The 11,374-nt window shown below is 45.0% G+C and overlaps 1 protein-coding gene across 1 annotated transcript; it reads right to left on the reverse strand.

Moving 5' to 3' along the window:
- Positions 1 to 5,834: 5,834 nt before the first annotated feature.
- On the reverse strand, positions 5,835 to 7,913 carry LOC123130001 (3-ketoacyl-CoA synthase 12-like). Its single transcript, XM_044549951.1, has one exon. It carries the CDS (start codon positions 7,911 to 7,913, stop codon positions 6,537 to 6,539), a length of 1,377 nt encoding a protein of 458 aa, XP_044405886.1. The 3' UTR covers positions 5,835 to 6,536.
- Between the last annotated feature and the right edge of the window lie 3,461 nt (positions 7,914 to 11,374).

Here is an 11,374-nt window from a genome sequence, read left to right on the forward strand (position 1 = left end):
TTACTTTCTTTTGTTTTTTTCTTTATTTTTTAATTCTTTTTGCTTTTAGGTCAGCAAAATTATAAACTTTCTGTTGCTTTATTTATTTTATTTTGTTTCTACTTACAACAAAATACTTCTTGTTGCTATTTTTTCCAGTTTTTTTGTTTTGTTTTCTGCATTATTTATTTTCTTTTGTTTTTTGCTTTATTTTTTTTATTCTTTTTGCTTGTAGTTTTAGAAAAATTATAAACTTTCTGTTAGTGCCACTATAAACTTTTTGCTTTTAATTTGAATTCTTTGAAAATTGTTTGAGTCACAAGTTTGTGATTAACTTACTAAAAAAATGAGAATAGATGCGCTTATAGAGAAAATTCAACCTAAATTCCTAGTAAATTTCTATGAATTTCAGAGAAATTCACTATGAATTTAGGTTAAGCTTTTCTCTATTAGAGCATCTATTTTCACTTTGAGAGGAGCTCAACAAGACAGAGAGGGAAGGGCTTATAAATCGGTGTGAGCCCCCTTCGGTTGGCGATGTGGGACTAAACTCTGCCCGCAACGAGGACCAACCCTTTAGTCCCGATTTGTGGCACAAACCGGGACTAATGGTCATGGGCCAGGGGCGAGGAGCAAAATTATAAACTTTCTGTTAGTGCCATTAGTTTTAGAAAGTTGAAAGTTGAAAGTTGGCATGGGCCAGGGACTAATGGTCATGGTATTACGAGGGCCGAACCATAAGACATGAAAGCATTTCAAATGAACTCTGAAAAAGTTGAAAGTTGGCATGGTAACATAATTTCACCCACATAGCATGTGCATGTACAAAACGGATAATGGTAGCATGTTCGTGTGTTACAAAGTTGGCATGGTATCATCATAATTGTTGCGGGAGAAAGTCTTCACTTTTTCTTCGCTTGTGTCATTTGCTTATTGCGCCGTAACCATGGATAATCTTCATTGTTTATCAGGATGCTTGGGTCAGCCTTGACATTGAAGGGAGGAATTTCATGAAACTTTTCATAATCTTCAGACATGTCTGTCTTGCCGTCCACTCCCAGGATGTCCCTTTTTCCTGAAAGAACTATGTGGCGATTTGGCTCATCGTATGATGTATTCGCTTCCTTATCTTATCTTTTTCTTGGTTTGGTAGACATGTCCTTCACATAGATAACCTGTGCCACATCATTGGCTAGGACGAACGGTTCGTCAGTGTAACCAAGATTTTTCAGAACCACTGTTGTCATTCCGTACTGTGGGTCTACCTGTACCCCGCCGCCTAACAGATTGACCCATTTGCACTTAAACAAAGGGACCTTAAAATCAGGTTCGTAGTCAAGTTCCCATATGTCCACTATGTAACCATAATATGTGTCCTTTCCGCTCTCGGTTGCTGCATCAAAGCGGACACCGCTGTTTTGGTTGGTGCTCTTTTGATCTTGGGCCATCGTGTAAAATGTATTCCCATTTATCTCGTATCCTTTGTAAGTCAATACAGTCAAAGATGGTCCCCTGTACAACAAGTACAACTCATCACAAATAGTGTTGTCACCTCTGAGACGTGTTTCCAACCAACTGCTGAAAGTCCTGATGTGTTCACATGTAATCCAGTTGTCGCACTGCTCCGGGTGTTTGGAGCGCAGACTGTTCTTGTGTTCATCGACATACGGGGTCACCAAGGTAGAGTTCTGTAGAACTGTGTAGTTTGCTTGAGACCAAGAATATCCGTCCCTGCATATTATTGAGTCTCTTCCAAGAGTGCCTTTTCCAGTCAGTCTCCCCTCATACCGCGATTTAGGGAGACCTATCTTCTTAAGGCCAGGAATGAAGTCAACACAAAACCCGATAACATCCTCTGTTTGATGGCCCATGGAGATGCTTCCTTCTGGCCTAGCGCGGTTACAGACATATTTCTTTAGGACTCCCATGAACCTCTCAAAGGGGAACATATTGTGTAGAAATACGGGCCCCAGGATGACAATCTCGTCGACTAGATAAACTAGGACGTGCGTCATGATATTGAAGAAGGATGGTGGGAACACCAGCTCGAAACTGACAAGACATTGCGCCACATCACTCTTTAGCCTTGGTACGATTTCTGGATCGATCACCTTCTGAGAGATTGCATTGAGGAATGCACATAGCTTCACAATGGCTAATCGGACGTTTTCCGGTAGAAGCCCCCTCAATGCAACCGAAAGCAGTTGCGTCATAATCACGTGGCAGTCATGAGACTTTAGGTTCTGAAACTTTTTCTCTGGCATATTTATTATTCCCTTTATATTCGACGAGAAGCCAGTCGTGACCTTCATACTGAGCAGGCATTCAAAGAAGATTTCTTTCTCTTCTTTCGTAAGAGCGTAGCTGGAAGGACCTTTATACTGCTTCGGAGGCATGCCGTCTTTTTCGTGCAAACGTTGCAGGTCCTCCTGTGCCTCAGGTGTATCTTTTGTCTTCCCATACACGCCCAAGAAGCCTAGCAGGTTCACGCAAAGGTTCTTCGTCACATGCATCACGTCGATTGAGGAGCGGACCTCTAGGTCTTTCCAGTAGGGTAGGTCCCAAAATATAGATTTCTTCTTCCACATGGGTGCGTGTCCCTCAGCGTCATTCGGAACAGCTAGTCCACCGGGACCCTTTCCAAAGATTACGTAGTGTAAATTATTGACCATAGCAAGCACGTGATCACCGGTGCGCATGGCGGGCTTCTTCCGGCGATCTGCCTCGCCTTTGAAATGCTTGCCTTTCTTTCGACATTGATGGTTGGTCAGAATAAATTGACGATGGCCCAGGTACACATTCTTCCTGCATTTGTCCAGGTATATACTTTCAGTGTTATCTAAACAGTGCGTGCATGCGTGGTATCCTTTGTTTGTCTGTCCTGAAAGGTTACTGAGAGCGGGCCAATCGTTGATGGTCATGAACAGCAACGCCATAAGGTTAAATTCCTCCTGTCTGTGCTCATCCCACGTACGTACACTGTTTCCATTTCACAGCTGTAAAAGTTCTTCAACTATTGGCCTTAGGTACACATCAATTTCGTTGCCGGGTTGCTTAGGGCCTTGGATGAGAACTGGCATGATAATGAACTTCCGCTTCATGCACATCCAAGGAGGAAGGTTATACATACATAGAGTCACGGGCCAGGTGCTGTGATTGCTGCTCTGCTCCCCGAAAGGATTAATGCCATCCGCGCTTAAAGCAAACCATACATTCCTTGGGTCCTTTGCAAACTCATCCCAGTACTTTCTCTTGATTTTTCTCCACTGCGACCCGTCAGCGGGTGGTCTCAACTTCCCATCTTTCTTTCGGTTCTCACTGTGCCATCGCATCAACTTGGCATGCTCTTCGTTTCTGAACAGACGTTTCAATCGTGGTATTATAGGAGCATACCACATCACCTTCGCAGGAACCCTCTTCCTGGGGGGCTCGCCGTCAACATCACCAGGGTCATCTCGTCTGATCTTATACCACAATGCACCGCATACCGGGCATGCGTTCAGATCCTTGTATGCACCGCGGTAGAGGATGCAATCATTAGGGCATGCACGTATCTTCTCCACCTCCAATCCTAGAGGGCATACGACCTTCTTTGCTGCGTATGTACTGTCGGGCGATTCGTTATCCTTTGGAAGCTTCTTCTTGAATATTTTTAGTAGCTTCTCAAATCCTTTGTCAGCCACAGCATTCTCTGCCCTCCACTGCAGCAATTCCAGTACAGTACTGAGCTTTGTGTTGCCATCTTCGCAATTGGGGTATAACCCTTTTTTGTGATCCTCTAACATGCGATCGAACTTCAGCTTCTCCTTTTGACTTTCGCATTGCGTCCTTGCATCGACAATGACCCGGCGGAGATCATCATCATCGGGCACATCGTCTGGTTCCTCTTGATCTTCAGCAGCTTCACCCGTTACAGCATCATTGGGCACATCGTCTGGTTCCTCTTGATCTTCACCAACTCCCCCCGTTGCAGCATCATCGTATTCAGGGAGCACATAGTTGTCATCATACTCTTCTTCTTCACCGTCTTCCATCATAACCCCTATTTCTCCGTGCCTCGTCCAAACATTATAGTGTGGCATGAAACCCTTGTAAAGCAGGTGGGAGTGAAGGATTTTCCGGTTAGAGTAAGACCTCGTATTCCCACATTCAGTGCATGGACAACACATAAAACCATTCTGCTTGTTTGCCTCAGCCGCATCGAGAAACTCATGCATGCCCTTAATGTACTCGCGGGTGTGTCTGTCACCGTACATCCATTGCCGGTTCATTTGCGTGCATTATATATAATTAAGTGTCAAAATTAATAGAAGTTCATCATCACATTAAAACCAAAGTGCATACATAGTTCTCATCTAACAACATATAACTCTCCAGAGCATCTAATTAATTAAACCATACATTGAAACTATGTAAAACATTTCAATGCGAAAACAAATGCGATCATAATCGCAACCAAGGTAACAATTGATCCAACGGCATAATGATACCAAGCCTCGGTATGAATGGCATATTTTCTAATCTTTCTAATCTTCAAGCGCATTGCATCCATCTTGATCTTGTGATCATCGACGACATCCGCAACATGCAACTCCAATATCATCTTCTCCTCAATTTTTTTTATTTTTTCCTTCAACAAATTGTTTTCTTCTTCAACTAAATTTAACCTCTCGACAATAGGGTCGGTTGGCATTTCCGATTCACATACATCCTACATAAATAAAATCTATGTCACGTTGGTCGGCATAAGTTTCATAAACAATAAATGAACCAATAGTTATAAAGATAATATATATATATACCACATCCGAATCATAGACAGGACGAGGGCCGACGGGGGCGGATACCAAAACCATCGCACTATATAAGATGCAATAATAAAAGTAAGAACATAATACAAGTATCTACGTAAACATACAAGTAAGAATATTTTTCCTTTCAGAAAGAAGATAAAACAAGAGGCTCACCACGGTGGTGCCGGCGATGAGCTCGGCGCGGGTGATCGACGGCATTGAAGACGGGGATGGGGCGTGACGGACCGCTAAACCTAAACAAATATTATGGAAAATGGAGCTTGGAGGCCGAGCTTGGAGAGGAGAAAGCTTAAGTAGTGTGGCTCGGGCATTCCGTCGAACACCTTGTGTGCATAAGCGGTGAGCTAGAGCACCACCAAGCCCTCTCCCCCTCGGCCAGAGAAAAACAGAGCACTGGGGTGCTCTGCTCGCGAGCGAGGGGTATATATAGGCACCTTATTGGTCCCGGTTGGTGACATGAGCCGGGATTAAAGGGGAGCCTTTGGTCCCGGTTCAAGCCATCAACCGGGACCAATGGTGGTGGGCCAGGAGCGAGGCCCATTGGTCCCGGTTCATCCCACCAACCGGGACCAAAAGGTCCAGATGAACCGGGACCAATGGCCCACGTGGCCCGGCCGGCTCCCTGGGCTCACGAACCGGGACCAATGCCCACATTGGTCCCAGTTCTGGACTGAACCGGGACTAATGGGCTGACCCGGCCTGGACCAAAGCCCAATTTTCTACTAGTGTTAACCGAGTTCCTCACACCTGATTACATGAAAAAATAGATACTATACGAGCAATTTGACAAAATTTAGTGCTCTTTCCCATTGCCATTATTTTCCTATCTATTTAGTTTTCTGGATTACTATGTTTGCATTCAACACGACAATGCATAAAACTACTGTACATATCCTGTTTAACTTAGAATTATTTACAGTTCTATTATTTGGACCTTGGTGTACATAGTTGTGACTTACCGATGGGCGCGGCATGCCACTGCGCGGGCTATGGTAGTAGTAGTACATACACCTCACTATTAATGTAGAGCCTATATGAGCTTCGTGCGGCCTACCAAACACGCCATTAATTTCTTAGACTTCTAAATATCTCTAAAACTTCATCATAATGAATGTTGTTGGACTATTTGCATGCTCTTGATGTAGAAGCCAAAAAAGGATATATATTTCAACCAAAACATTTTGAGATTCAGCGTGCTTGTTAGGTTCTTTATTCTTGAAATGACAAATACAGCATGTTGACTTACATAAACATACAAACGATTTCTTGAGTCTACATGTGTACCACTCTACATACACACTCAAAAAATGTATACTGTAGGCTGGAGTCGCAAGGCTAGTAAGATTTAGAAAACAAAACCATACACCAAGTGCCATAGCCAGGGCAACCCAGCTCATTTGCAAAAGCAAGATGGCAATTAAAAGCACCGATGAAATTCACAAAAAAATCTATCAAAAGCCAAGATGACCACCCAAGGAAAAAAAAACTTTGTATCTTCCAGTACATAATACATTCACCTAACTATTAATGAGAACATCACCACAGATACCAAATCATCAAAATCTAATAAGTCTATTTATACAGGCACATTTTCGAATAAAAATGTGGTCAAACCTGGATTTGATTTAGATACAATCACCCTTGTAATCATCCAAATATAAATATGTAAAAAAAGCACAATGAGTACTCACAAACTTAATTATTATTGTAGTTGCTAGAACACCAGGGTGTACTTCACCTTAATTAAGCTTGTTGGTTCACCCAGCTGTACTTGTCCATGTAGGGGTTGGTGGTGCTCTCCGGTGGGTATTCATCGACACAGTCTGCCCAGGCGCCCTTGTCAGCCATGTCGCCGGTCACCTCCCATAGGCAGCTGTTGCACTTGAACCCCGACCCGAAGGTGAGCATCAGCGCCCTATCTCCTCTCTTCAGCCTCCCCTTGGCCTCCATGTACGACAGCACGTACCAGAGGCTGCTCGCCGACGTGTTCCCCCACCGGTGCAGCGTCATCCGCGCTGGCTCCACGTCGTCGTCGTCCAACCCGAGGCTCTCCTTCACCGCCTCGATGACGGCGGCGCCGCCCGGGTGGAGGCAGAAGTGCTCCACGCCGGTCTTAAAGTTGATCCTGGCGCCGGGACGTCCGGCTGCCTTCACGTGCATGCCAAAATGGGATAGAAGCATGCTAGATACGTGCTGGGCGGCGAACCGCAGGAGCTCGGCCACGGGGAGGACGAGCGGGACGAGGCGCCGCAGGTTGAGAGTCAAGGCCCGGACGGCCGCCTCGGGCAAGGCCTTGCCGAGGCTGATCCCCACGCGGCCGTCGTCGTCCTCACGCTGCTGCGCGCAGGTGTGCGCCTTGTCGTCGGCGGCGGTGTTGGTGCGGACGAGGTGGCGAAGCGCCATCTTGGCGCGGCCGCAGAGCGACGGGTCGTTGGTGAGCAGCGCGGCGGCCCCTCCGGATCGGAAGAGGCAGTTGCCCAGCATCATGGACCGGTCGGTGCCGGCGTACCAGCTGGGGGCGATGGACTCGGACGAGACCACGAGGGCCAGCGTGGACGCCGGCCGAGCCCGCATCGCATTGCGCGCGAGGTCGAGCGCGACGAGGCCGGCGCCGCACCCCATGCCGGAGAGGCTGTACGCGGCAACGTCCTCGCGCATGGCGAAGCGGCGCACGACCCTGGAGGCAAGCGACGGCGCCGGGGAGAAAAGGGAGACGTTGACGACGAGCACGTCGACGTCCCCGGGCGACATGCCGGTCCTCACGAAGAGATCCGCGATGGCCTCGTCGAAGAAGGCGTCCATCTCGTCGAGCGCGTCCCGGTGGGTGGGCGAGTCCTCGCGGCCCTCCAGGATGCTGCACGGGTCGTAGCTGTGCTCGCCGATGCCGGACCGGACGATGACGCGGAGGAGGAACCGGAGCTCGGGGAGGCCGAGGCGGTTGTTGCGCAGGATCAAGCTGCCGCCGACCTCCGTGCTCACCTTGCGGTCGTCGCTCGGCTTGTGGCACACGTAGTCCAGCAGGTAGCACCGCGAGCGCCGCCGGCGGGCGACGGCCGCGCGCACCAGGGTAGCCACCGCGTGCGCGAGGAGGAGCGCGGTGAGCATGAGAAGCGGCTCCATCATCGCGTGTCCGCGTCCTGGCTAGCTGCGCACGCCTAAGTCCGCGTTTTAGAGAGCACGATTGTACCTACGCCAGCTTTGCATGCATTCAATTGGTTAGAGTGAGGCAAAAGTGACCTAGCTAGCCAGTAGCCTACTATCAATGAATACACCGGGTACTATACGCTACTCTATAGTACTCCCTCCATTCCATAATGTAGTGCTTCCTCTATCCCCGTACTTCAACTTTTATCGTAAATTTAACTACAAAAACCGATTGCAGCGGGAGCAAAAATTATATCAGCGAATTCGTATCTGAAAGAAGTTTTCAATTATATAATTTTTTCTCCCGCCGCAGTTGGTCTCGTTGGTTAAATTTATGGTCAAAGTTGGACCTCGGGAAGCGCGGGCGCACTATATTTTAGAATGGAGGGAGTAGTAGTAGTAGTAGTAGTAGTAGTAGGACTGATCACCGTCACTGTTGTGAGGAGTAATGAGTTCTAGTGCTCTACAAGCGCACACACAAGCGCCCAAGGAGTGGACACAACTAATGGGTGCTGCCTAATCCACGTGCAATGCAAAAATTTGGCAAAACAACAACATAAATACCACAATCAAGTCTCACAACATTACTTATACTTGAAGAAATAAGCACCGATTTGTTCAACACTGCATTTATTGATGCATCATGTGTAGTACGACGCAAAACAACCCGACTAGATCTGATTTGGAGTAGGGGTGCGGCGGGGGTGTTAGTGTTGGGTCATGCGTAGTAACAGGAAAAACAAACCGACTGGATGATACCCCACGCTTTGCTGCAGAAAATGGTTGCAATATATTTGAATGAGAATTGGTTGTATGAAAGATGAATATTTAAATTAATAACATGAGAATCAACTGAAAATACATATGCATGCTTTATTGCACTTGATTATTGTATAGTTGTGAGGTATTTATTGATTATAAGTTCTATAATTAAATAGAAATCATTTTTTTATTGTGGTGGACCTTTCTTCATGCATGGTTGCATATTGAGGTGGGCCTCTTCATGCATGACATGATTAGATGAATGGTCTCCAAGAGGGGGTTGTGCATGTTTGTTGGGTTTAACCTTGAAATTTATCAACCTTAGTGATAGAAAGAGAAAAATGTTTGTATTTTGTCATTGCCACTAAGGATAGGAAGTTAGTTGACTAGTTGTCTCGGTGACGAAATGAAGTTAAAGATAGTACACTATTTGCATTATGTCACTTTGGTTAATGCAATGCTCTGTTTTTACTTAATACTTAAAATGCATGCTGGATAGCGTTGTTCGGTGGAGTATTAGATATAATTTATGTCGTAATGATAGAAAGATAGATGCAGTTGGATAACTGTTTTACAGATACAAGGACGTAATGCTATGCAATCATGACATATATGATTATGTCATAAATACTATAATTTAAATGATAGACAACTTTAATTTTTTTCGCCACACCTTTATCCTCATAGTCACAACCTCGATCACTTTATTTTTTTGTTCTTTTACTTTTTTTTACACTTGCTTAGTCATCAATTCCAACCACAAGATATATTAATACTTGTAACTAGCAAAGCAAGTGAGGTTGACAACCTCAGTAGAAGTGTTGGGACCAAGTGAAGTGTTCAGGTTGTGCGTATTACTGATCACTAGTTATGAATCATGGACTCGGTGGATTGATACCTTGGTTCTTAATTAAGGGAAATATTTTCTGCATACTCGAAAACCTTCCTCTATGGGGAACAAAAGCTATATTCACCAGACATACATATTATTTGTGGGAGCATCAGTGCAACTGGGAGTGGGGGCTGGTGGGAGGAGGGGGGAGTCAACAGAGATGGGAGAAGATGGTGTTGATGGATGCAGAGTGGGTATTTGCATGACTCGCCGTCGGGATCAGACAACGCACAACTCTTTCGAGCATCGAGCATAAATCTATGTTCATAAGGGTCCAAATCCTCTACTGTAACTGTACTGCAGTCACAGGCGATGCCATGTGGCTCCGGCTCCATGTGTCATGAGAAGCACTGGGAGTTGTAGAGGATATCAACCCTATTCATCCCATTTTCCATTTAGATTTTTTCTTTACAATTCGCATGCATTCAATTAAAGTGAAGGGACCTTAGTTGTAAAAGAACGTAGCTATATCTATTGACCAATATTTTTTACGGATAAGATATCGTAGGACCAAAAATAACAAACAGAAGTCTATCTATAAGAAGTGCTTTGCATATTTATTCTCTGAAAGTGATTTTCATTGTACTGCCTTTCAATTGTTGTTGTTGCTATGTATGCTTCTTTAGTAGCAAGGTCATAGTTAATTGTGTTGCTATTTTTTGCACAACTCATTGATTGCTATTTATGCCTCATACTGAGATCGCTAATTCTTTTAACATGGTGATACTATTAAGGATTGTTGTTCAACATTTAACAGTCAAGAATGTTCTTTCAGTAACTACCGATGTTGCTATGAGGTTTGATATAAGCATGGTGCATGGATGTACATAATCAAGATCTGTTTTAGGGGGATACGATGGAAGAGGCAGAGACAGAGGTACTGGTAGAGGTGGAGGTAGAAAGGTAGAGGTGGTGGATGGTGTGGTAGAGGAGGTAGAAGCCATGCCAAACATAAGTGGCATGTGTAGAGGAAGACGAAGACGAAGATGAAGACGAATCATATTTTGAGAGGACGATTTACAAGCGCAATCGTAGAGGATGTATCATATTTTGTTTGGCTCAAGGTGCAACCCAAAAGGAAAAAATGTAGAAGAATGTGTCCAGACCTGTGTGGTTGCTGAGGAGAGAGCAACAACCAACAGTCTGCAAAGCACATTTGGCACATGTGCATGTGTGAGATTTGGCTTTTTTTGACGTGGTTGCAATTCTTGACATCTCATGCTTAGCATAATAAGTTTGTTTTTTTTGAAAAAGGGGGACACCCCGGCCTTTGCATCAGAACGATGCATAATAAGTTTGTACTTTGTGATGCTTTTGTTGGGCTCGAAAAAAGTAATCTAATGATCCAGCTAGCTTGTCATGCTATATTGTCGTTTTATTCTGGACTGTGATATTTGGTTTGTTAACTGAGATTACATGTGGTTTGCCTTTTGTCCACGTATAGGAGAAAAATGGGAGTGTACTGGGACATTCCTACTGTCATATATAGCGAGCACACTCATGCATACATTTACATTGAGTAGCACACCACACATCCTATCCATCCGTTACATGCTTCCACAACACACACATTATTTCCTACAGCCTCATGATCATCCCTATCACAATGCCCTGGCTCCACCATTGCCACTTTAGATTAAGCTATTGCGCTCATCTCTTCTCTTTTGAAGACACACATGCAGTGGTTCAACATTGTTGTATGCATGATAAAACTTAAAAGGAAAAGTTTGTTCTAGCTAGAATATTCTCATAAAGACAGACTCGGTTGTGCTCTCTAATATGA

Source organism: Triticum aestivum, chromosome 6A (genome assembly GCF_018294505.1).
Source record: "Triticum aestivum cultivar Chinese Spring chromosome 6A, IWGSC CS RefSeq v2.1, whole genome shotgun sequence".
In the NCBI taxonomy this organism is placed as follows: Eukaryota; Viridiplantae; Streptophyta; class Magnoliopsida; order Poales; family Poaceae; genus Triticum; species Triticum aestivum.